The sequence below is a fragment of the Antedon bifida genome, chromosome 5, assembly GCF_963402885.1.
Source record: "Antedon bifida chromosome 5, ecAntBifi1.1, whole genome shotgun sequence".
NCBI lineage: Eukaryota > Metazoa > Echinodermata > Crinoidea > Comatulida > Antedonidae > Antedon > Antedon bifida.
In genome coordinates, this window is record NC_136230.1 from 21,491,863 (window position 1) to 21,517,498 (window position 25,636).

Genomic DNA, 25,636 nt, shown 5'->3' on the forward strand with positions numbered 1-25,636 from the left:
TAATTTTTTTTTTACATTTGAAACACAAGAAATCCAAAATATGACGTAACTATTTAGGTATCATCGTTGAATGTAAGTAAAGTCGCCGGAAGTTGTTCAATGGACGATTGTTTCCTGTATTATCAGTAATAGCTATATAGCGGATATAATTAATCTCAATTAGATAAATGTCCATCGTCACATGGTTACGTGCAGTTACGGTAGTCCCGCGTTTGGTACCAATGCCTTCTGGGTATACTGATATTTGTTGACTTTCAGGGTAGGGTAGCCTTGAATAAGTAAAGTGAACTTGGCTATTAGTAGAACATACAATTAACTAAATTAATACCATGCACCTTTATTAAAGATTATCACGATACTATAATCATTTTTTCATTTAGTAAGATATATGTTGAGTATAAAATACTCAAAGTGCGTGATTTTCATACGTATTGTACGTAAACAAATTAAGTATGCGCGTGAGTGAACTAAGAACTTACTTTATTTTCCCGAAGATCGGTGGAAGAAGAGCCTTTTAAGTTTTATAATGTATGTGGTTATTTTAGTATGCTACCTGAGTCCAATTTTACAAATTAGAAAATTATTATTAAATATTACTCTTCATTTAAATTCCGAATTTGTTAAAAAAAAAAAGATATACAGAGTATTCTAAAACCGAATCGCAAGATAGAACTGAAATAATTTACTGTAATGTCTGGGGCACGACAATGGTATAAACTATGACAATCGCCAAAATGTCTGGCCCCGCCCTTGTTTCACCTTGCGATACCACTCTGTGACGTAGAAAGTATCCTTTTGGCATGAAAGTGCATTTGAAGAACCCCCACGTAGTTTTCGTACCTGAGTACGCACTACTAACTAAGTGGAGTCGGATAACTCATGGTAAATGTTCATCCGCTGAAGTTTTATATTTGAACGTTTACAGCTTGCAGTGGGTAATGCATTATTTTTCATCTAAACACGCGTATACAGATTCATTAGATTGTGCATATGTACGATTGAAGTGTACACAATTTGTTTCATAGTGTTTTATTTTTTGAACTATTTTATTTGATCTATATCTATTGGCGGAAGTGCACGATACCAGTCGGTCGTTGACCCAAATTTGGGAACAAGGTAGATGTGTGTATTGGTAGTTACTGAAGTGTACACCTCCGCTCTACAGTGCAGAACAGCGTACTATTGGTGTGTAGCAATTGGTGTGTAGCGATTGTTGTTCGCGACGCTAAGTCATCAACAATTTCAACAATAGTTTACAGTAAAATTCAGGATTGATTCATGCATTTCATTGCGTGTTTTTATTGTTTGAATATAAATTAAGATAACTGGTTTGTTAAATACAAAGGTAACGCTTATAATTGTGTAATAAAACAGGCGATTTATATTTTAGTGCTAGGCCTGGCTTAGCGGCTGTCATCAGCTAGTATTAGACGTCATCAACGCAAAGTACCACCGTTAGGGTTGGTCCAATATGACCAACATGGATCCAAAGCATGTCGTTCATGTAAGGGGTGACTCGGATGTCGATTTGGAAGATTTATTTAATAAGTCGTTAAATCCTCGCCAGCTAGATCAAGTTAAACAGCCAAATATTCCATGGACTATGCGCAATCTACCAAAATCATTTTACCAAGAACCAGATAGGAAACCACTTCATTCCCGAGAATCAAGCACCGACAACACATCTCGTTTAATCGGAATGCATGTTGTACATAACCGGGCACATTCATCACCTGCTCAAATGCAAGAGATCGACCGTAGTACCCAAGATCAACATACGCATTTACGAGAACAAAGTTTAGATGTAACTGCAGATGATATGCCAATGCCACAAGGATGGGAGATGGCTAAAACCCCACAGGGTCAACGGTATTATTTAAAGTAAGTTTACATATTAATTAAAACCAAATTTTATTTTTTACTTGGAACAGTAACTTGTGAACATTGATTAAAACTAAAAATACTTAATTATGACAATATAAACAATCGTGAGTAAAGATGATAGTTATCAAGGGAACCATTGAACTGTCCTTTCTTGCTCTTATTATGTTGGAGGGAATGTTGCGGCAGAGAGAACCAAACAGAAGAAAGGAGACGCGCCAGAAAGGACACTATAGATTTATTATCTAAGTGATGCCATATCCTCTTCCAATCTTGTATGAAACTAAAACAAACTCTCCAAAATGAAAAGGAATAGTAGTAAAATGAGTACAGTATATTTGAGGGGTTTGTGGGAAATGATGGGATAAAAGTAGTAGGACTAGTTAGTAGCTATTAGTATTGCTAACATCCCAAAACCAAATTGCAAAAGGAACAGTACATCTAATTCTAATTAAGGTAGAATGAGTACTGTAGTTAATTGTGTAGTATGAACTTACCTGTAAATAAATATTAAATTACTAATGTTATAAGGATATTAAGATGATTTTGACATCTACAATTTTAAGCCATTCCCCTTTTTTTATATCATATTTTCTATATGTAAATTATTCCTACTGTATATATTACACAAGATAATACCTTTACTGTCCATGAATTATGTGAAGTGGTATTACTTAGTAACTTACACTGGGGGCATTCTATTTTGCAAGACATTGTTTTAGGCCTTGGAATGAATGATGATTCAGATGCACTACTACTACAGTATGCTCTATATATAGTGTATTTCTGTATGTATCATAGTTTTACTGTCTGACTAATGACTCGAATCTTAGTTCTCTCTATCAACATTTAGTGTTGTTTACATGTGATTTATATCCACTGATTAGAAGTCCCTTGTATGGCCTTCCATATAGCTCTCAAACTCACAATCTTCTTTCTGTAAACAGCCACTAAACAATGCTATAAAATCTGTGGTCAATCAGTAGTATAAATTGTCCCTCTGCGCATTTCCTCTTTTTATTGATGTCATCTGATGGACTAAAGCACTGTAATACATACACTCAAGATTCTTCTATCTGTCATTAATGTGTTTAGCAAGTTTCTTTTATTTCTGGATCTCATTTCATAGCTGATTGCTAAGGGAGTTCAAAGCGAAGTTCATGGTCATAATACACAATTTTCTTAACCTTGCCTTTTCTAATCAAACTGCTGAAATCTTAACATTAACAAGAAAAACCTGTTTCTTTATAATTAAACTGATTTTCTCTTAAGAACAGAAATTATTTATATGATAAACATGCCTGTTTTTGCCACAAAAAAATCGCAGATTAGATTTAAATAATGAATGGGTGAAAAAATTAAATTGCAAGAACAGGACACATTTGTTAATGTAGAGTTTAATAAATGGCAAAAGTACACAAATTGCAACGCATGTTAAAATTCCACCGATTATCTAACTACAATCATCTCCTTATAATTTTAATATAATAATTGTAATTTAGCTATAGGAGTAGTATTAAAACAATGCGAGTGGCGGTCTCCTAAAGAAAAATAAAATACAGGTTATTTAGTAGCATATAAGGCTAATATCCTTAAATCATTCATAAATACGTAGTTTTAACAAATGTATTATAGGAAATGGATCATGAAATGCCACATTCAACCTATCTCTGCACCTCATCTCCAAGGCCTCATTCTTTTCCAATGTTTTTTTAATGACTGCTGTATGGTAGTGGAGTGGATATGAATGCATCCGTACTAGTAGTTTCCTGTGTTGGACAGAAAATGGCATTTTAAAATGTAGTTTAGTTCATTTATTAACAAGAAAAAATATTACATTATTGTGGAAATCTGAACCAGGCCTAGTTATGTATTTGATTGAGAAACAGCAGACAAAAGGGCTTTTTGAACTAATTACTGAACATGGTATATTTTCATAGTAGTAATACAGTAAGTCATGATAATTATATAATATTAAAATATGAAAATACATAAACACACCTGATAAAAAAGGTTATTGGCAAACCAATTTAAATCTTTTGCAATTCATTTTATTTTCAAATAGTTCTACTATATACTAATACCATTTTATAGTACAGTCAACTCTCCCAATACCGGACACTCTGAAAACCGGAAACTCTCCCAATATACCAGACTTATCTTGAAGTCCAAATAGTACCAAATTCATTTTTACTATTAAAAACACATTCCGAATACCAGACTTTCCTGAAAATCAAACATATTTGGCCAGCCCAAAGGTGTCCGGTATTGGGAGAGTTGACTGTGGGCCTGTTTCTGCTGCAACTGCTCAAAATACGGTATAAAATACGGTATTTTTTATATCGTATGTTTTAGTACCCCGTTTCTGCTAACAATACTTCTTGGGTGGTCGTGTTAAAATTCATCCTTTTTACCCAAATTGCCATTCATTTATTTGGTCGATAATTAAAAGTCGCAATAAAGGAAGTTTTACGCCTCAATTTCAACAGCTTAGCCCTAGTGATAGAGATGTTGTGAGAGCACAGAAAACATCGTAATGGGGACAAGTAATTCGTTCCCTCCCCGAGTTATTGTCTTTTGCAATGTTGTACTGCTTTCGCAGGCTCTTCAGCTTTGAGTTTACAGTACTTTCTTTGGAGACAAGTCTATTGTTCCATACTCCTGCTTTATTTTTTTAGAAATGTCTAAATGTGGTTGTCCTTTTTATTACCTTTTAGTTGGCCGGACATTTTAGCTTCCCCTCCCTCCCCACACAGATTTATAATTATAGTAAATTCTGTGACGTCTTCGCTCCACATTTTCACCGAATACAGGTATATCTATACATGTGTGTAAAACAGCTGACAGCGACAGAAAAAAAACACACGATGTTGACCTCATGTCGCAAACAAAAATACGGTATTTTTATTGGCAGCAGAAATGGTTACAGAAAATACTCTATAAATTTGAAAATACCGTATTTTATCCACAAATTTGGTGGAGAAAATATGGTATACAAAATACGGTATTTTTTTTATGAGCGCCGTTTCCGCTACCAAAAAAATACCGTATATATACAGTATTTATTGGGCAGCAGAAACAGGGCCTGCATTACAATCTAAAATGACAATGCTGTAGTTGCAATCTTTTGGAAACTGTGTGGCTTTATTCTTGTTTGCCTATTTGCTTGTTTTGATTTATTTTCTCCTGCTTACTGTAGTTTATTTGGTTAGAACTGGAACTGCATGTACAGTATGTAAAGATTACATAATACTTTACTGTAGGTGCCAAGAAGTATAGGTTAGGGTACAGTAACATTGCAGGTTATAGTGATAAAAACTTTATTTTTGTTATTTTATTTGAACCATATTTAATGAGGGTGATCCATCCAGCAATTGCTGATCATTTGGGACCCTCAGAACATTTACACTTAGTGTAGATGTATAGCGAAAGGATGTTACCGGTAGGTGATACAGTACCAGTAGCTAAAGGGGAGTTTTGTTCTTACCTCAAGTGTGTGAAGGGGTCTTCAAATACAGTTGACTTGGTGAAAATGCTAGTATAACTTCAGTTAAAACACACTATTGTAATTTACTCTTATTATAGTGTGCACTTGTTTTTCCAAGTCAGTTTGTTTCATACTAATGAAGCATTTAAGGCAAACTATATTAAAACTCGACCACTATGTATGAGCAAGATAGAAGGGTAGTTAGAAGGTGTATTGTCCCTTAATACCACCTGCTACCATGGCCTTTACAGGTGCCATTAGTAGAAGAAAGACTTGCTTCTGCTTGGTAGAATTCAGTTTAGTATTTAGTAAACAGGTTGAATGATATCAGCTATTGTTTTTCTTGTGTGATCACACTAAAACCTATAAGCATTTATTGCACATTGTCTTGTTTTGTTATACTAACACATTTAATAATTTATTAAATTTGCTTTGGAATTAAGGAGATTAGTACTATTATAAAGGTGAATAAAAACTTTTTAAATAAGGTGCCATCAACTTGTTTATGATATCCTTCAGAGTTAAAATTAAATTCTTTTCTAGACACATAAAACAACAAATCTTAAAAAACGATTCATGATCAAACAGTTTCTGTGGAGTCATTTGTAGCTAACTAATTACAGTCTGTTTTTTACCTAGACTCAATCCTGGGTCATTGAGATGAGGTCAAATGACAATGGGCTAACATTTGACATTCAGGCCCTGTTTTAGCGTACGACTCTAAAAGAATGTGTGTCTGAACAGTTGGGGATTATCGTACAACGCGTCGTACAACGGTTATAGTGTATCCAATCAGAACGTTTCCTGTTATGACGCGAAACAAGGTTTGACCTAGGCTGACATCTTGTATCGTCAATGACCCCATTTACACTTTAGCTTTTAGCGAGCCCGAGGCCAGCTCCGAGCCAAAAGTGCACAAGTGTAAACACTCTGGGAACAACCGAGGCGGCGCAATTTTGAGCCTAGTCTAGAGTAGGCTTCGGGCCGGCAATTGCGGGCTTCGGGCCGGCACTTCGTATAGTGTAAACACTCGCGGTCATAAAATGAACGTTCTGGGTCAACTATAGCTTTAAGTTTACGAAACTTATTGCTGATGAATCGGAAATTCTTCATTGAAATTAAATTGGTGAAGATGTATACGCCTTTTTCACGAAACGAAGACATCTTCAATCGATGACAAACAATGCGGTGCAACGAAGCGTAACCAACAGAAATAACATAGCGTTTTCAGGGGATTTCAGGACACCATGCGGCGCCTATGCTTATAAACTGTGGTGTTTTTTTCGATGGACTTAAGAAGTGAACAAAAAAATATTAATTTTTTTCAATCACACAGTTACATAGGCTAATCTTTAAAGAACATTTTACAGTAAAAATTTTGTCCATACGACTGTCTGTTGAGGAGTTACGAATTTTTAAGTAACTTGTCCTCCGAAAATAGGCTGAAAACGCTATGTTATTTCTGTTGGTTACGCTTCGTTGAACGGCATTGTTTGTCATCGATTGAAGATGTCTTCCGTTTCGTGAAAAAGGCGTATTGATCTACTACTTTTCTTTAGAAAACGAGACGCAAACATTAGTCGTGAAGCAATAATGCAATTGTTTTGATCCATATTAAATACCGTTATTTGATTATTTTTTGATAAAGTTGATAGGCCTAGGCCTAGTGTAGAGATCGACAACGCTTAATAATAATATTAACTTTTTAAGACGCACATGAGCGGATATGACGTGAATGTAGCGAAATTGTATCATCGAGCACTCTTCCGCGAGAGAAAGTGTAAACACAATAGTAGGGGCCCGAGGCCGGCTTTTTGGGTAAGTGTAAACACATTGCGTGCTAAAAAGAAAGCCGGCTTCGGGCCGGCTAATAAATCGTCGATGAAGTGTAAATGGGGTCAATGTGTGAGATGGATTTCAACAACAAAAAGGCCAGAATAAATAAGGCCTAACTAGACTACAAATACAACTGTTACAAAGGCTACAAACTACTATCAACCGATTACCATTATATTTTCTAACAAATGACATACTGTAAATAAATGCACCTTGTATTTAAACATAGGGACTACGATCCCGTCCGCATTTAGGCCTAGCTAGAGCCATTCACGCATTTCATTCAAGCTAAAAACTAGCGTGGGGCATCAAGTCACTCATTCATATACAAGGCAGACTAGACTGGACAAGTTTAATACTGAAAATCCCCTAACTCCTAAAAAATTCAGTAAACAAACAAGGGGAGCTGTGTCTTTTTTATTAGCAAGTTAAGAGTTATTTAAAACCGACTGGACTGGATAGACTAATCACAATCAATTTTGTCTTCATCATTAGGAGGCCTGCTTTATTTTCGTAACACAAGAGCCTGGGGAAAATGTTTTTTACTACAAAATAAAAACAATAGAAGCAGAAATCTGGCTTTACTATATTTCTTAAATAAAGAATGTATGTTTTATTTACGGCAAATTTTGTCATAATTGTAGGGCTGAGATCTAGGCCTATATACAGTGGAAATAATGATGAAAACACGTGGGTAAGAGGACATGAATATGCAACTAGAAACAACGTGTTGACAATGACGCACTTCCTTCCGTTGTAACGATAATCGTATGCTATTGGTCTGAACACCTCATTTTTTTCTCTGCGGTTTGTAATGTGACCTTGCTAGTAATGTTGTACGCTAAAACGGTTTAACGCCATGGGTCTGAACATAGCCTCAAACTGTGTTAGTAGAGAGTATATCCAGTGATTTCATATAGTGAAGGCTACCTGACGAACCAAGTTTATTGTACACGTAGAAAAAGTGAGGTTAAAGTACAACGCAATCTTTTCTATCAACAACTACCAAAACTGTTCTCACAGTAAAACCGTTTTGTAATGTTTCATTAGAAACAGGTCCTTTGGTTCCTTCTCTCAGAAATAGGCCCTAAACCACAAAACGATAATGTTGAAATGAATTGTATTAATAATATGTATACAAATAAACAAAAGTTTTTTGTTTAAAATAGTGAGATTAAAAAGTGAGAATGATCGAGAATGATCCAAGATTTATTGCCATGATCATGTGCTAATTCCTCATTCAGGATATACCTATAGATTCTAATTAAAAAAAAAAAACCACAATTCTATTATAATTTATTAATCTGCCAGCTTTGCTTTAAACCACAAAACTTCTTTTTAACCGCCCACTCATTTTTATCAACTTATTGTAAAGTAAATTAATCCAATGGCACAGGTTTAAAAAATCAAGTTTTCTTTATACAGTAATCTTGTGTTTGGCTATTTTCCTAAAAATTAATTAATACATTGAAGGAAGTCTGGTCATTTTATTTAAAAAGCACATGCAGGCCTACAGTAATTATCGTTGGTATTTAGTGTATATATATGTACTGTAGTAGTAAAAAACATTGTGTTATAAAAGGTGATTCCCTGGACTCGGTCAGCGCGTGACACGTGCAGCTCATTAGGCATCTGCCCTAGCTGGCCTAAGCCTATACCTCCACAAAATTAGGTTATCTGCCAAGATAGTTTCCTCCTAGCCCTCCGCAAAAAAAAAATCTCCACATGATTATTCAAGATACTTAGCGCATATCGGCCTAGGCTGGGTGAATGTTCCGTTTTTTAGCCAGATCCTTCTGTACATAATAAAATATACAATTTCTGGTTATTGGTGCACCATCCATACACTGGCAGCCGAAATGAACGTGAAAAATGTTGTCCTTTGTGGTCTTTCATGAATTTGGGTGTTCCATAACTAGCGCATGAAATCACTGACGGCCGAAATGTACTGTGGTCCTATGAAGTCCTTTTTTAAAGTGTATATTTCTGATTTATCGGTATAGTTTAATTAAAGATGCCCATTTCATTTCTTTGTTATGTTTATCAAACCAATTGATTATACCATTTATTTGGATTCACCAAAATTAAATCATTGGTGTAAATTTGAGTCATTTTTAATAAAAAGCTTGTTGATTGAGTACTAACTCAATGTTTAAATTATACTCTGTTAAATAAGTACTCATGGAAAATGAAAAAAGTCCTTAATCAAATAGTGTAGGCTAATTATCAACACCTAACAGCACTGCTAACTTTGAAATGTTAAATTCAGTGAACCTACTGTAAAGCTCTGTCTACACTATCAAACTAGTTTGACAAAACAAGTGTGATGTGCCCAAATACGGTAGTGATATACCCAAATATGGTAGTGATATGACATCATCATGTCCATATATGGGCACATCACATTTTTTTGTCACATAAAGTTTGATAATGTAGACAGAGCTTTATATAAATACAGTATTATTTACAGTACTGAATATTTATTTAAATGCATGTTATAAAACTTGACATGCTGTAATGGGTTAAACAGTTGCTACTTATTTTAAACTTTGAATCAGTTACTTACAGTTATAGTTTTATAGAGTCTGATAAAATGTTTAGCTAATCAGTTTATAGTGTAAATTATTAACCTTTCTTCATTTACATAATATTATATTTTGTGAGGACTGCAATATTTGCCTGATTGTATTGCAAGACTACTTTTGCTTATATTTGGAGTCTACCACAATTATAGACTTATCCAATTAGCATGTCAGTTTTTGATGTTGAAAGAATAGTATGTGTTGATATTTTAGAGAGAGGTCCAGCGGGAAATCTTTCTGATAATTTGTTTCAAGTATTTCCTCTTTAGATTGTCACCAATATAACCAGGTTTTGCACTGGGTAAACTAATCATTCAAAATGTTATTGTTCAAAACATTATATTTGTTCTTATTTTCTCTTGCTAGCCCTACTGTACTACAGATATTTTATTCTCCTAACTTCAACAAAATAGGAGTGATACTTAAGTACCCTAACACTAGGTGCATTTATGGAATTTTCAGAGAAATTGGTAATTAATCATTCTTTTATGAGTGTTTAATTGCTGTCTGTCTGGATTTAGCCAGGTTTCAGAGGCTGTAGTTGACCCAGCACACTGGTCCTTTGGGACTGTATAGTGACCTTTCAGATATAATAAACAAAAGATTTTAATGTATGCAAATTCTATGCAAATCATGCTACTTTTGTGCAAAAAGTTAAATTGTAAAACTGTTATCTGGTGCCATTTATTTTTCGTAAATGTCTGATTGTTTTAAGGATCCGTCCCAATTCCCAGCAAGTTCTGGGTGCTTAAATCCCACTCGGACAGCATTGTACAGCGGGGCTCGACAAAAAGAACTTTAAACATTTTTAATTTTCTCCCGTTAGCCTTTAGGCTTTAGATATTTCATAAACACAACTATTGGTAGCTTGGTGGTACAGCCAGCTTGCTAATGTCATGGTCTTGCGTTAAAACCCTGATTCTGTTACTGTACTAGGACACCAAAGACGGATAATATTATCTATTGCACACTGTATTTTAGTTCATTACTAAAGTTCATTTGACCATACTAATGAAATATAAAATATTTTAATGATGCAAGTAGTGTGTTGTAAAGCAAACTAACTTGGTTCTTTGCCAGCAGTACTATTTGTGGTGGTTGTCTCATTATTGCTGAATTAGTCATTTCTTAGAAGAGATCAAGATTACCAATAGACATCCAAACTTTTCTAAGTTACCTTATTTGACTTGATCACCAACTATACTGAACTGATTTAATTTTACATACATGTACATTTTGTGGAAGCCTAGAGGTGACTAATTTGTGAACAAAACTGTGGTCTTTCAGTTGGTCACAGACAGCCCATCTAAAAATACAGTATGAATTTTTAGATGTCCCTCTCAATGAGTATGGATTACTTTAGTTTTGGACTTTGACAAACTTCACTTTAGCAGGCCATCTTCTATGTAAATATTCACAATATTAGTCATGGTAGCTGTTAATATTAGGTGGTTGGAAATAAACATTCCTAATAAAATGCACCCTGCTGCTGCCTAGGAATGCAATTGTTTACAACTTTCCATTTCTATCTAAAGAATTTGTTTATTTTCTCGAACCCAGTAAAATGGTTGCTTGTTGCTTGCAGTAGGTGTTTCTTTCATTTTCCCCTTTTCGTATAGTTGAGTCTCCTTTTTTGTATATTTAAGTCTCCTTTTTTGTATATTTAAGTCTCCCTTTCTTTGTATATTTAAAAGTCTCCCTTTCTTTTTATATTTAAGTCTCCCTTTTTTCGTATAGTGGAGTCTCCCTTTTGGTATTGAGTCTCGAGTCTTTGGTCTCTAGTTTCGAAACACTCAAAATGTGTAAGGTTGAATATAGTTTGTGCATTAAAAGTGACCTGAAAAGTGTGTTACAAGTAGACTAGTATGTCCTAGTTTTCATCATTAAAATGTTATTATGCCTATCTCAAAGCTTAGGTCAAATTTAGGTCATGTTAGTATTAGTCAGAAGTAGCAAGTTAAAAGGTGAACATCATCATTGGCTATATACCAGAAGAGGGATCTTGTTGCCATTGTCATGGTAACCATACTGTACTTTTTATAAACAAGGAAGTAAAATGATGCATTGGTTCTGTTGTGTCAAGTATATCACTCATAATAGCATACAGTATTACTTATGCTCTTTTCTCTTTTAACCTTCATGCACTTGTTCTACCCACACCATTTATGTCAGATTTAGGATATGGTTTGGATCATACAATTATGCTGCAATATATATTTGAACAATGCCAATGTTTGAACATTAAACTCTTTACAATACAGGGGTTGATAAACTGGAGAAGTGTTTTAAGACATGTTAACTGTACAATAAAATAAATGTTATAAAATGATCTGGAGAAGTACATACTGTACACTCTTTCCCAAGAAAATGGCAATATTAAATACACATAATTACAATGGCAATTGTTGTTGGTAATCAATTTAAAGAAAGTAAAGGGCTTACAGTTTTTTTTGTTAAACAAATGCAAAATGAAGTTATTACAGAATTTTACTACCTTTATTTGTATACAGTATTAACAAGACATATTTTTTTAGTTTTCCCTCAACACTATTGGCATTTTAATCTGATTCCAGCCTACCCAAAAGGAATTACATTAATAGCCTAGCCACTGATCAGGATTAGTAGTACAGCAAAATGAAGGTCTCCAGAATTAATGTAGTGAAACAATTCTTTGTTTTAGTTTGGCCCACAAACCCAAAGGCCTTCACCTGTTGCAAACACTGAATTATCACTCTTTACTGACCCCTACATCTTGCTAATTAATTATTCTTGATGTCATGTGTAGTTTTGAACATATCTAATACAGTTTGTTCCAAATTTAGTATTTTAATTTATAATTTATCAGAATTGCTGTAGAAATGATTTGCTTCAGTACGTGCTATATCTACTGACTCATACATACAGTATATTCGTTAATTAACCAGTTTAATTAATTATTCTTAAACTAACTTTAACAACTTTATAGTACTCACCCATTCCATCTTAATTTTTAATCTGCTCCTACTACAGTAATACTATACTCTGTATATGTACTTGTATATGTAATTTGCTTACCTTTATTCCATGTACTTGCTTATAAAAATTGTTTAATAAAACTATACAATCATCTCATGTCTATAATAGTTATTTTCCTTTAACATTCTAAAATCTTAAAGTAACTTTAACTTATTGTAATCATACATACATTTTGGCAAATTGATAAATTTACAACAAGTTTCAGCTACCTTTGCTCGATTACAACTTTCTTAAACTATGTATTCTAACATTACAACTTATAGGATTATAACAAATTATAGAAATAGTAATTAGTTTGTAGTAATGTAGTATATTAAAAATGACTAATTTGGACTATTTTACACCTTTATAATGTATTTACATTCATTATTAGGTCACCAAATACAGTTTCCTCTAACAACAATAGAGACTTTACAATAAACAATTGTGTTGCATGTATTGTGTTGAAGCATTGTTCCAAGTCAGAAAGGTGTTCCACAACTCTCATGAGTATTGTTTGTAGCTTAAATTTACTAACCACAGAAACGCACAGCACTGAATACAACTACAAGTAAAACAGCGTATCTAAATTGTAATCTTATAAAGTCCATGAATGCTGGACAGCTAAGCAGCTATTCCACCGTCCAGCTAATATTTGGAACCCACTTTTCTTGGCTTTTGATACCTACCCACTTTGTATTTAACATCACATACTGTTTTTTTTTTTCATCCAGGTGTACATGTATCATAATAACCTCTATCATAATAAGGCGTGAGGGAGTTTTTCATATAAAAATTGTCTGCTTTAGATACAGTGAACACAAAATAAACTCACCACCATGACGAGTTAGGTGATATGCACAGTGAAATGGCTTTCTTAGCTACTCTATTTCTCTTACTAAAATGCAATGGAACTTTACTATAAGTTATAGTATATGAGAAAAACTATATTAAATACATATAGAAAGGTTAATAAATGATAATAGTGAATAGCTTAGTGGTTATAATTAGCTGGTAGTGTTTTGTGGTTTGTTTTATTCTGGTTACAGTTGAGTTTTGTCATCAAACAACTAATACAACTTTGTATTGCACTTCTGAAAAACTGTAATCTTCTTTTGTTCATTAACCTTGAATAATGAAAGAAGTAAAAAACTGCTATCATGCAAACTAATAATCATAAATTAATTGGTTTATCATATATGTATACAATTTTTAAGACTGAAAATTACTCAGAATTTGTTGTTCAATTTTTTATATATTTAATAATACGCCGTTCCATATTATGCTTAATACTCAAATCTTCTTAGCGCTTCACATGGGAATTCACATGATTACCCCAATCATTTGTTATCAAACAAACATGTATGGAAACATATGTTGCAGCTAGTAATCAGTGCAGTTTGATCTTACCAGGTACCCATTTTTACACCTTGGTGAGGAGAGGCAAATTAAGGACACAAATAATGCGACTAGCATTGGACTCTAACTTTACAATATAGTTTTATGTTTCATTCTGTGTATTTTCTTTCAAAGAAAAATGTTTGTTAGTTTTCAGTCACACTCTCTCTCTCTCCTCCTTAACGTAACGTTTTCCGTCATTCCGACATTATGCTTTCCACGATTTGTTTCCATATTTTTCTGTTTTGGGCAGGATGGTTTGTTATTGTGCTAAAGACTCCATACCATTTTAACCTTCTCCGTTTAATTCTTTTCAGTCACAATACACATACAACAACATGGGAAGACCCACGGAAGAAGATGTTGACAAATCAATTAAAAGCCAGTGTAAATCAACATGAACATATGATATTACAGCAAAATAGTAGCAACATATTACAACAGAACTCACAGATGCAAGATTTAGGTAATCTGCCAGAAGGATGGGAACAAGCATGCTCAGGGGATGGCGAAGTCTATTTTATCAACCACTTAACAAGAACAACCAGTTGGCTAGATCCAAGAGTTGGTGAGTAAAGAGGGCTGTTGTTTTTCCCAGAATGTATACTGTGCAATTGATGATGACCTACAGAGATGATTTTGTATGAGAGGTTAAATCACATAATGTCACCTCCCCAATACCTGATAAATATGTTTTAAATGAATAAATAAAAATACCAAAATCTTTGAAAACAGAACATTTTCTCAATACTGAAATTTTCTTGATAGGTCGAAAATGTCTTTCTTAATAATGTTAAAAACACATTCAGAATATCATAATTTCTTGAAAACCTATTACGCCAAAGTGTCGGATATAGTGAGAATTGGCTGATTTTTTAGTAGTTGGCTTGGAGAAAAGAGAAAATCGATTTGACTTTTTTTTTTTTCGTTTTCTTTTGCAGCACCCACACTCTGGAATTCACTCCCCGCACAAATTAAACATTGCTCTTCTGTTGCCTTATTTTAAAAATTGCTTAAAACTTATTTTTTCGACCACTAACATGCATAGCGCCATTGATTTTGTACCTCGGTCTTTGAATTGACGCTTTATAAATTTTGATATAATAATAATATAATGATTACGTTTTTCATCACAAACATTTTTGAATTTGTACATTTTTCAGTAAGGGCACTTCAACAATCACACTTAACACAGCCCCCAACGAATCAACCAGCACAACAAGTTGGCCAGTTGACCCCACAGCAACGACAACAAAAAGTGCGCTTACAACGACTTCAATTAGAACGTGAGAGGTTACGAAAACGTACACAACAGATTCTTCAACAGGTAATTGCGTTTCTCTTTGCCCGCGCTAAAATACTATATTTTCTGTTTTTATTTCAGTTATTTTTCATCAATTTCTGAATCATATAATACAAATATTATTCATTTGTTCTGTATATGCTCCAAAATGTTGTAGACTTCTAATATAGAATTTTATTAAAAGGACATCAAAGCATTTATATTTCAACATTTAAAACATGTTCATAATTTATTCTTTACAAGACTTAACTTAAGACCTTTTCAGTTTACACTGGTATACATACTTAAATTATCCCCATATTTCACTGGCCGTGTAAAAGGGGTAAATGATTTATTATTTTTTTAATGTTTGTTGTCATAATCTTTTTATTAATTTTAATAATCATTGATTCTCTTTCCCACTATTTCTATTCCCTAAATAAACTTGTTATGGAAAAAGAGTTTGTATGATTAAAATTTTATTTAGTCATCATTCACTATGGTAACTTACTCTAGACAGGCTTAATTCTTTTACCCTTTTATCATCAAATCGCTTGTGAAAAGTTCAACTTCTTGTGTCAGAGAAAATTTGAGGCACATTGTAGGCCTAGCCATTGACTCAGCTGGAGCCATACAAGTCTGGCCGAGGCTGTTTTGATAGGCTAACTACCTGGCTCTATTACCTGCTGTGTGCATTAGTTGGGCCTTGCTTGTTTGTTATCATATACCATCTATACTGGGTCAATTTATTCTGTATGCCTAAATATCTGGGGTCCTTCTCAAAAAATATTCAACTTCTTTTGGAAAAAAGGGAAGAGGATCATTTGTATATTGATATGTTTGTTTTTATAATTTAAACACTGTGGTAATATTAAACTCAAATTGTACAAATAAACTGTTATGCTGACTAAAATAGCTTTAAATATTATTATAAACTACAATAATTCACAAGATATTCATTTTGTTTGTGTTTACCTTGTAAAATTAATCTGTTTCCCTTCCCTCAGTTAGAAATTATTTTGAGGAAATATTTGGCAATAGGCTAGAGACCATTCGCACGCGATATATGGTAATTATAATCAACTCTTAAAGGACAACTTGACGGAAAACTATATTTTAACAACATATTAGGGTTGTACATATGATTTTAGAACAATTGCGAGATTTACGATATCGCACCGCCCGCTCGCCGTACAGCTGTCGCCGTAAATTGCTGTGACGTCACAAGTGTATGGCAAAATCTACCTCATGAGTTTTCACTGTTGTTAACATACAAGAGGTACCGTCACTTCAATTGCTAATTTGACCTGTATTAGGCTTAAATTTGCCAAAATGTTTAGTCTGGTATTTTGAAGCAACACTTCAATATCCAGGTAGGCAAAAGAAACAATAACAAAATTCATTCATTTATTTAAAAAGTGTGTTCACTAGAAATGTTTTTTTAATGAAAAAGTTTTGGAATTTTCATACAGTAGTCTATGAAACTAGGATCAATTTCATGTACTGGTAGAAAATTGTTTTAATCAATTAATACCAACTCAAAACAATTTTTGCTTCACTCAATGTAAACTCTGTTTAATATATTTTTACTGTACTACTATTTTTATGTTATTCTTTATTTATAAATTCTAAGAATTACTTGCTTTAAATTGTGTAGTTGTAAACATATAAAAATGTATCTATACAAGATAAAAATGGCAATAGTTTTGTCATGTCATCCAGTAGTTGAATAGACTAGATTTAGTATAGAAAAAGAAGTTTATTGTTTAGAGCTATATTTTATGTTGTGATTATAACTCCTTGTCCAACACTTGAACAGAGCTGAATTGTTAATAGATAATAGGCCTTAATCAAATTTTTACCAATATGAGCCAAATTATTAACAACTTCCTTATTGTGTCGCCACTCATATGTAGGTCATAGACTGGTACATTTCAATTTAGCTGTTAAATAATTATATGCGTTGTGTAATGAGGTTTCACTCAAAATGCATAAAAAATATTACACGTTATTTTTCTGGGATAGCAATATCAATTGTGTTACATATTAACTCAAACTATTATCTATAACTTAAAATCAGCTACATTTGATTTGGAATACACTAGTACTACAAGTAATAGCTGATTCATCACACATGAAAGAATCTTTAATGTTACGTTAAAAACAATAAGAACATTGATATATATGTATATATTATATATATATCAGATATGCGCGTATCTTTCTAGTTTTGTACATGGCGTTTACATTACACTGACAAACTAGCCTGTAAAAGGGGTGGAGATATCCACACAATAAGTTGTTACATTATCAAAGCTTTTATTTTGTTAAAAACATTCCTTTGCTTTATATCCTATCATTAATATATACAGTAGACTATCAACAAAATAATAAATATATATAATACAATCAATAATAATTTTATTATTGATTATTGTAATAATTTTTTATTGGTTGAAATAACTGTTAGTGTATTACTGAAGGATGTTTGTCATTTCTCAATTGCGTCGATCGCTTATGATTGTAAATGTAGTAATTAAAATTGAACAATTGTAATAGTTTGTTCACTTTCTTGATTAGATTAATCAATGCAGAATATTGAATTGGTCTAAAAGATGAAATTCAAAAATAAACCAATCGATACTCCATTAATATTCTGATCCTAAACAGATTAAATTGGAAATTTGTTCTTACTAGAGAAAAATTATCTTAGCTTATTAATGTAAAGCCTCACTAGAGAGTTGTTTGCAGTTTATTACAAAGTAACCATTACTTAATTCTTTGTATCAGTCCTACTTTGCATCTTAATGCTTGTATTTTATTCTGACCTAGTTTAAAATTTGCTTTGAAATCTAACTGCTAATTTTTATGAATTTCTCTATTTTAACTGATCAAACTAAATAGCAACAGTGCTACAATATGGTGACTTGCATATATCTATGTTCGTATATTTGTAATGTTTTGCCGGTTGTAATACTAGTAGTGTTACATATACTGTATTAGATCTACATAACACCTGACCGCTTCCGAAAAGAAAAGTTGCATTGTGTCGTGTTGACGCTAGGTGGGCAATTTAGAGCATATCGTACAGAATACAAAGCTTAGCTTTTTCTGGCCTTGCCTTGTTTTTGTGGCCAGGAATTGAACCGTGCCTTGATCAATTCTCTACTATTGTTCGTTTAATTATGCATAGGCTACTAAAGAATGAAATATAATAAAACACAATATAAAAAATAAAGTAGATTTTGTTATATAGTTAAATAATGGTGTCACAGTTGATCAGATATGGGTTTTATAGTGTGTTGAAGTGTACTTAAGCGTTTGTAAGTCGGCCATACATTAGAAGTTACTAGAGGCACTAAATGAATTACATGAACAATAGCTGATTAAAACCAAATAAGGTCAAAGGTACTAGTTCTCAAATTGTTGCATTCTCCCACAGTGGGACCTGCAATAAAGCCTGGAGGGTGAAATACAAAGGAAATGCCTTTAGTGTATGTGGGCAAATCACTCACTGATGATGTTAATAATGTTAATAACTGTAAAAGTAAAGTTTTTGGATTGTGTTAAAACTTTTCTGTAAAATATTATGCAACATAATTTACTTAAAGGAAATCAAATTTTAAAATATATAAAGAAACGTCATTGAAATTATTTGTTAAAAATTACTATTACTATACAACCTGCTGCTTCTCTTTGGAATTCTCTCCCTCATCATTTTACTAAATCAACTTCTATTGCTATTTTTAAAAAAGAACTTAAAACGCATCTTTTTAACATCCAATATAAGCGCCTTTGATTTTTACTTCGGTTAAAAGAACATTTTATGGTTGATCTTGGTAACAGAAAAATTAGAATAATTTAGAAGATATGTGACAAATTTTAATTTAAAATTTATGGCTGTGTTGAATTTCACAAATAAAAAACAAAAACATAATTTCTTAAATATTGAAACACTTGTCCGTGAATAAATTGAAATTATTTCTCTTTATGAATGACCAAAGAATAGATTTCAGGTTGATTAAAACCCACAACTCTAGATAAACAAACTTAGTAATCGCTGGCGTTGTTGTATACTGTAATACAATGCAATATAACTTAGGATAAGATAGCAATCATGTCCTCATGAGTGCCTTCAATAAACTTTGTTTGTTCTTTGTTTAATCTGTCTTTCTAGATAAATAGTAAACAAGTATTGTGTATATTGTAGTGTGTTATGCTTGTCAGTTCCTGTTCACCTGACGCCTATATCAGGTGTTTTATATGTGTTGTTTAATGTCAATTCCCAAGCTTTTCTGGGTTCAACTCCATAACAATTTTTTCTCATGACCATAAAGTTTGAAGATCATATATAAAAGATGACTAATACTAGTATTTTAATAATTTATTAATATGATAAACTAAATATTATGAAAAGAGCCACTCGTCTGAATGTAGAAATTATTTAGTTTAGTACTTGAAATGCTTATTAATTAAATGGTGACAAAATGAACAGTTTATACAGTTGATTAAACTTTTGTAATTGTACTGTCCAAAATGTTATAACTTCACAAAATAATGTTTGTTGAACGATTAAAGTTCATAGATCTCCTTTTCTTCAAAGGAGTTCCAGATTCGACGTGAGATTAGTGATGATGAACATACTGTAAGTAGTACCGGACTTGATCCGTTCCTTGGACACAACCGGCAAGAGAGCGGAGACAGTGGATGCGGAATGAGCAATTACAGCCATCCCAGAACTCCAGACGGAATAATTAGTAACTTAGATGATATGGAAACTGATAATGGTAAGGATATTCTTCATTAAGTATGTGAAAAATAAATAAAATTTATAAATAAAAGGTAAGGGCTTATTTCTACAACTGGTTAAATAGTGTTTGAATTCTCTACTTCCATTTTTTTAATAGCAGTAGCAAATGGCACTGCCATGGTGAAAAAAACATTCAAGCGATGCCCATCATTTAACTCGATGTTCCGTAAGCTATGGGCCAAACAGCAGCTTGACAAATAGAAAATAAATACAATGATAATGTGTTAGTGTCATAGGCTTCTTTATTTTAAAGCAAGACACAGCATCATTCGTATCCAACATATACCTTTAAATAAATTGAAATTGATTTTTTTTTAAATCACAATCAAAGTTTTTTTTAAAAATAAAATGCACAGAATACTGACTATTCTTAATGCTTTTCTGAGTTTCAATATTATTAGTCACAAAATACCATTAATATTGTAAGTTTTAAAATACTTTTAAAAATAATGAACTTAAAGTAGTATGTAGGAATAAAGCTAGCTATATTAATATGCAATGTTGATTGGATGGAAAGCCCTTTAATGTTTCGATTTACTTATATATAAAATTGTCTTAGATCTACAATTAATGTATCAAATAAAGCAAGAAATGTAATTTTGGATCGCGTCTTATTAAAGATACAGTTTCATGAAATGGTGAGGACAGAAATGAGCTGAGCTTGTTGTTGTAACAATTGCAATGACAGGACAGGATAAACATTGCAAATTATTTTTTCATTCAATTCAGTAATGTAAAATAGAATGTTCAATAACTTAAATTTAAATTATAATATATAAAGTAAAGTTGCCTCCCATATCGGAGTTTGTTTTTTATTTCATTATCAAATTTTTTAAAATCCTCTGGTTTTTAGAATTCCAAATCGTTTTAAAATTAATTTACTAGAAATCTTTGAAAGCCAGTTTTGAGCATATTTTTTTTGGAATAAATTGACACCCATGATTTTATGTACGTTGATTGTCCTTTGGTTACTTGAATTGATAAATATTGGGGGAACACTAATTTATTTGTTACATTACTGTACATAGGTACAGTACTGTAATGTTTTATTTCAGTGGTACATATAGGCCTGCTGTCCCTTTAATGTTTCATTTTTGTATGAAAGTTGTATTCATGATATGAAATAGAGAGTATGCAATTACAGTTAATATGCGATTTACTCTACATGTCCTATTACTGTACATTAATAACAAGATAAGAGGAGTAAATTAACAGACATAGATACATATCGTTTTCCATGTTTTATTTCCGTTGCTTTACAGTGGAGAAGAAAACCGACCCAAATTTACATGTGAACAACAATACGCATAGGATGCCACCAGAGTTCTTAGACTCTATGCCAGGCACTAGTGTAGACATTACATCAATGGAGCCACCGGATGCAACACAAATAAATATGGAAAATGATGATTTACCAAGTTTACCAGAGCCATTCAATTCCGATATTTTGACTGACATGGAAGCGGATCTTTTACCGAGCAAAATGGATAGCATCTTGACGTGGTTATAGGGTGATCTAAATCAATAAATTACTTTTGTATTATATACTATTTTATAAGAAATAAGGGAAAAACTACTGGTTAGTATCTTCAACACCAGAATTGAAATCTGTAAATTGAGTTCCATACTCTTTATTTAAATGTTAAATTAACTGGATTAATGTGGATATATTTTCTATGCAAAGTAAGATAACTTTGAGTGAGCTGAAGTTGTATTTATTCTATAGTCTCATCATCAGGTGTACATCCCATGTTATCTTTAGTTCATTCAAATTGTCCATAACTGTTTGTACTTTATTAAAATTGTTGTATCAAAATACAGATTGGAAATGGTGTTAACCAATCATAAAAGCTATTTGCCTAAAACCTCAGGATGATAAATTCAGTAGGATGAATGAAAATAGAGCCACACCAAAGCACAAAAAAGCTGATTTGAATCAAGTAACATTTTAAAACTGTATATTAATTAATTTATATAATTATAACCATTTTAATATGCCATTATTTTAAGAATGATAGCCTTGATGCCATTATAATAGACTCCAATGTCCAGACTGATGTGTAGAATTATACAATTATGTCTGGATCTGTTGTCTGTAACTCTGAAAAAGCAATAACAATTAACAAATAGTACTAACTCAATAATTAATTTGTAGATGTACTTAGTTATGCAAAAATATTAGTTTAGTGACATATATGCCTATTACTTATTTAACATTATATTGGATCATTGGCAAAACCTTGGGTAAAACTTGTATCTTGCAACTTATATGCACTCTCATTATTCCATTCAATGTGAGTTGCATTTTTTACAAGAACAAATTGCTGTTTGTAAACAAGCACAACACACAATGGAATTGTCAACACAAACTTATAAAATATGCCACAAGCACATGGGCGTGGACTGCAAAATGTAAGATTTTTTTCAAACTTAAAGGCATTTGAAAATATAAGAATTGTTACATAATACTAATTTTAAGAAACTGGAGTTGCTTAAAGTTGTACTGAATTGCCTTCCATCTAAATAGTAGAATTGAATGTAGCCTGTTATTTTCATCTTATTATCAATTCCATCCAGTGTTATGCATCACCTTGAAAACTCATTCCTTGAACAACAATCTTGGCAGTTTTGGTCTAAACATTATTTATTAAATGAAGCAATAAATAAACAGGAATAACAAATAATAAATTACTTCAATCCATATTTTATTCTATTATGATTTTTTTTTAAATATTAATAATAATTTTTCGTTTGGAATTGAAATATAGTAATCAGAGCAACTTCTATATTAATATTTCCATTTAATTTAGCATTTCTCATAATAATATGTCAATGTGTTTGGGTCGAAGTACAAAGTTTGAGTTTATTTGATGTTTATGTGCTCTCTTAAACTTTACAGTTAATAATGCTTGCCTGGAGGTGCCAGTGTTTTTGGTTTTTATGGAAACTGTCTGATTTCATGTGAAGTTGATGTATTGGTTTTCCTCCCTCTGCCAGCTGTTACCTTGTAGATGATGTGATTTGTTGCCCAGGTGTTGCTGTCTGTAATTTTACTCCAAAATATGACCTTTTTCAGCTTGCTTCTTCTTAAAGGTCACGCCATCATTGAAAGTTTCAAAGATAATATCAACCTTTAATTTTTGTTTATTTGATTAACTTTTTGTTTTTCTTGGCTCTTGATACACACCAATCACACTTGCATCCTATATAGTTACCTACTATATTAATTATAAAATTTCCTACTTGATTAAATTATTTCTTAAAACTCAAGTTAAACGTTGAAAGAACAAAGTTGTATGTTATGATTTTACATTGATTTGCAGCTATAATTGATGATGTCTCTTGACGACAAACTAACCAATCACAACTTGTCTTTGATTACATCATCATCATATATCTACCTCATCTTCACAAAAACCGTATTATTGGCATCAAAACCCCATTTAAATTAATACAGTAATTGATACTATTCACATGGTTGTTGGTTAGCTTTTTATGTTTTACTTAGCTGTCTTCTTTTCCTATGTAAGAAATGTCCACCTTCTTGATTTGTAATTACTGGACCATGCTAGAAGGAAACTGGTTGAACTCTGACATCTTAAAGGTGACTGAATGATTACCAAATATGGATTGAGTGTTGGTAGGAGGTAGATGAAGAAGTGTGTTGATTTCGCATGTGTTGCTTAGCAAGGGTAGTGTAGTGGTCCACTGCGTCATGTTTGAAATTTGATATTATGTAGGCTAAACATCCATCTAAAGAAACTGGCATGCATTTTGAAAGCTTAGCTAATTTGGCTACAGCTCATTCTTAATGCTTGTTAAAGTGTTTTGCATCTGATAAAACTTTGAGGAGCCAGAAGTCATTACGTAGTGCATAAATATTAGATAAACGCAATAAACAATCTTCACTTTGTGTATTCTAAAGTACAACAGCAAATTTGATTTAACTTGTGATTTCATGTTTGTTTTTTCTCCAAATATAATAGATTGTTTAAATAATAATATACATACATTTTATATATTAATATATGATCTTTAGATGAATACTATTTTAATTGGAAATTATTGCCGGATTAGCAATTCCTATGTTATAATATAAAAAAGTTCTGTAGCACCACCACAAAAAGGTTTATACCCTTTAATTAATCATAATTAATCCCAAGTCATATTTTAAATTATATTTTATTTCTTCTATGTTGAATGTCAAACAATTTTCAACTAAAATGTCCACTATTTCCCAAACTACACTTTATCATTCCTTTATTCTCATTCCATTTTGATTTATTTATTTATTTTAACTCTATTTTCTTTTACTTTATTTTCAATGCTTTATTTTTTTTTTACTAATTTTATTTTCATTCCAACATTACTTATATCTTATAGTAATTTTGAAAATGTTTGTACATTGGATTATTACAACTTCCCAAATCAAACAAACTAATGTGTTTGATACAACATAAAATATAAGAAAAATTGAGCAAAACAAATATTCAATCATGATGAATTGCAACACTTTTTTTGGAGTTTGTCTTGTTTTATTATAACGAACAAAATAACTTTTATAATTAATCATTAAACATATGTATACATTGATCTGTTCTGTGACGAAACAACACTTAATGCTTAGTCGTAAATAAACAGTATAAATATGACAATGTTGCACACTTAACGTTACGTATACGTCTGTTTAAGCACTAAAAGATATAAACACCATTTAGTAATTAATCATTAAAATAATGATTGCAAGTCGCAGCCAACTTCGCGGCAATAAACAACGTTTCAATAAAACATGACAAGGTTTTAACTCCTAAAACCTAAAGATTAGAAATCCATTTTCCTTATTCATATTTATTTTAATAATTCCATATAATACTAGTGGATAGTTATACAGAGACCTTTAATGCATTACTCATTTTATGTTTTCGGTGATAATTTACAATGTTAAATGAGGGAAATTTTCACTGAAATTTAACTTAGATTTATGGCAGGACATTTTGAAATAATAATTTTGGTACATAGATAAGCCGTCTAATTCCCAGTGCATTTATTAATATATATTCAAAACTGTAAAATCAGGAAATATAACTTCATCCAAACTAATGTAACTAACTAATATACAGAAATAAAACTTTTTCAACTTCTTAATTCATGAAGGGTGTTTTTGTATGTAATGTTCTTCTGATGATTTTTAAATATCAATTTCAACCTGTTAGGAAGTTCAGGTTAAACAAAATTTAAAGTAAAGTTTATTTAACCAGCATAACAAACTGTTCAGAATATATGATAATGTGTCTTTGAACAATAGAAACCATGTAATGCAATACTAAATTTGTTTCTCTTTCTTTATTGCTTTTTTGAATGAAGTT

At 32.0% G+C, this 25,636-nt stretch overlaps 1 protein-coding gene across 2 annotated transcripts; it reads left to right on the forward strand.

Annotated features, from left to right (window-relative positions):
* The first annotated feature begins 1,174 nt into the window (after positions 1–1,174).
* On the forward strand, positions 1,175–24,529 carry LOC144843570 (transcriptional coactivator YAP1-like). Of its 2 annotated transcripts, none has more exons than XM_078700405.1 (5): positions 1,175–1,881; positions 14,496–14,746; positions 15,342–15,505; positions 20,064–20,247; positions 21,533–24,529. In XM_078700405.1, exons 1-5 carry the CDS (start codon positions 1,472–1,474, stop codon positions 21,778–21,780), a joined length of 1,257 nt encoding a protein of 418 aa, XP_078556531.1. In that variant the 5' UTR covers positions 1,175–1,471; the 3' UTR covers positions 21,781–24,529. The 2 variants fall into 2 exon arrangements, with proteins under 2 accessions (XP_078556531.1, XP_078556532.1); XM_078700406.1 differs by having other exon boundaries at positions 20,073–20,247; positions 21,533–24,528.
* Positions 24,530–25,636: the final 1,107 nt, after the last annotated feature.

Bases quoted from the DNA above. Each gene is read 5' to 3' on its own strand.
- LOC144843570 (XM_078700405.1), top strand. From the start codon at position 1,472: ATGACCAACATGGATCCAAAGCATGTCGTTCATGTAAGGGGTGACTCG. The intron at 15,506-20,063 runs GTAATTGCGTTT...TTTTCTTCAAAG, and splicing joins CACAACAGATTCTTCAACAG to GAGTTCCAGATTCGACGTGA. The intron at 20,248-21,532 runs GTAAGGATATTC...GTTGCTTTACAG, and splicing joins TGATATGGAAACTGATAATG to TGGAGAAGAAAACCGACCCA.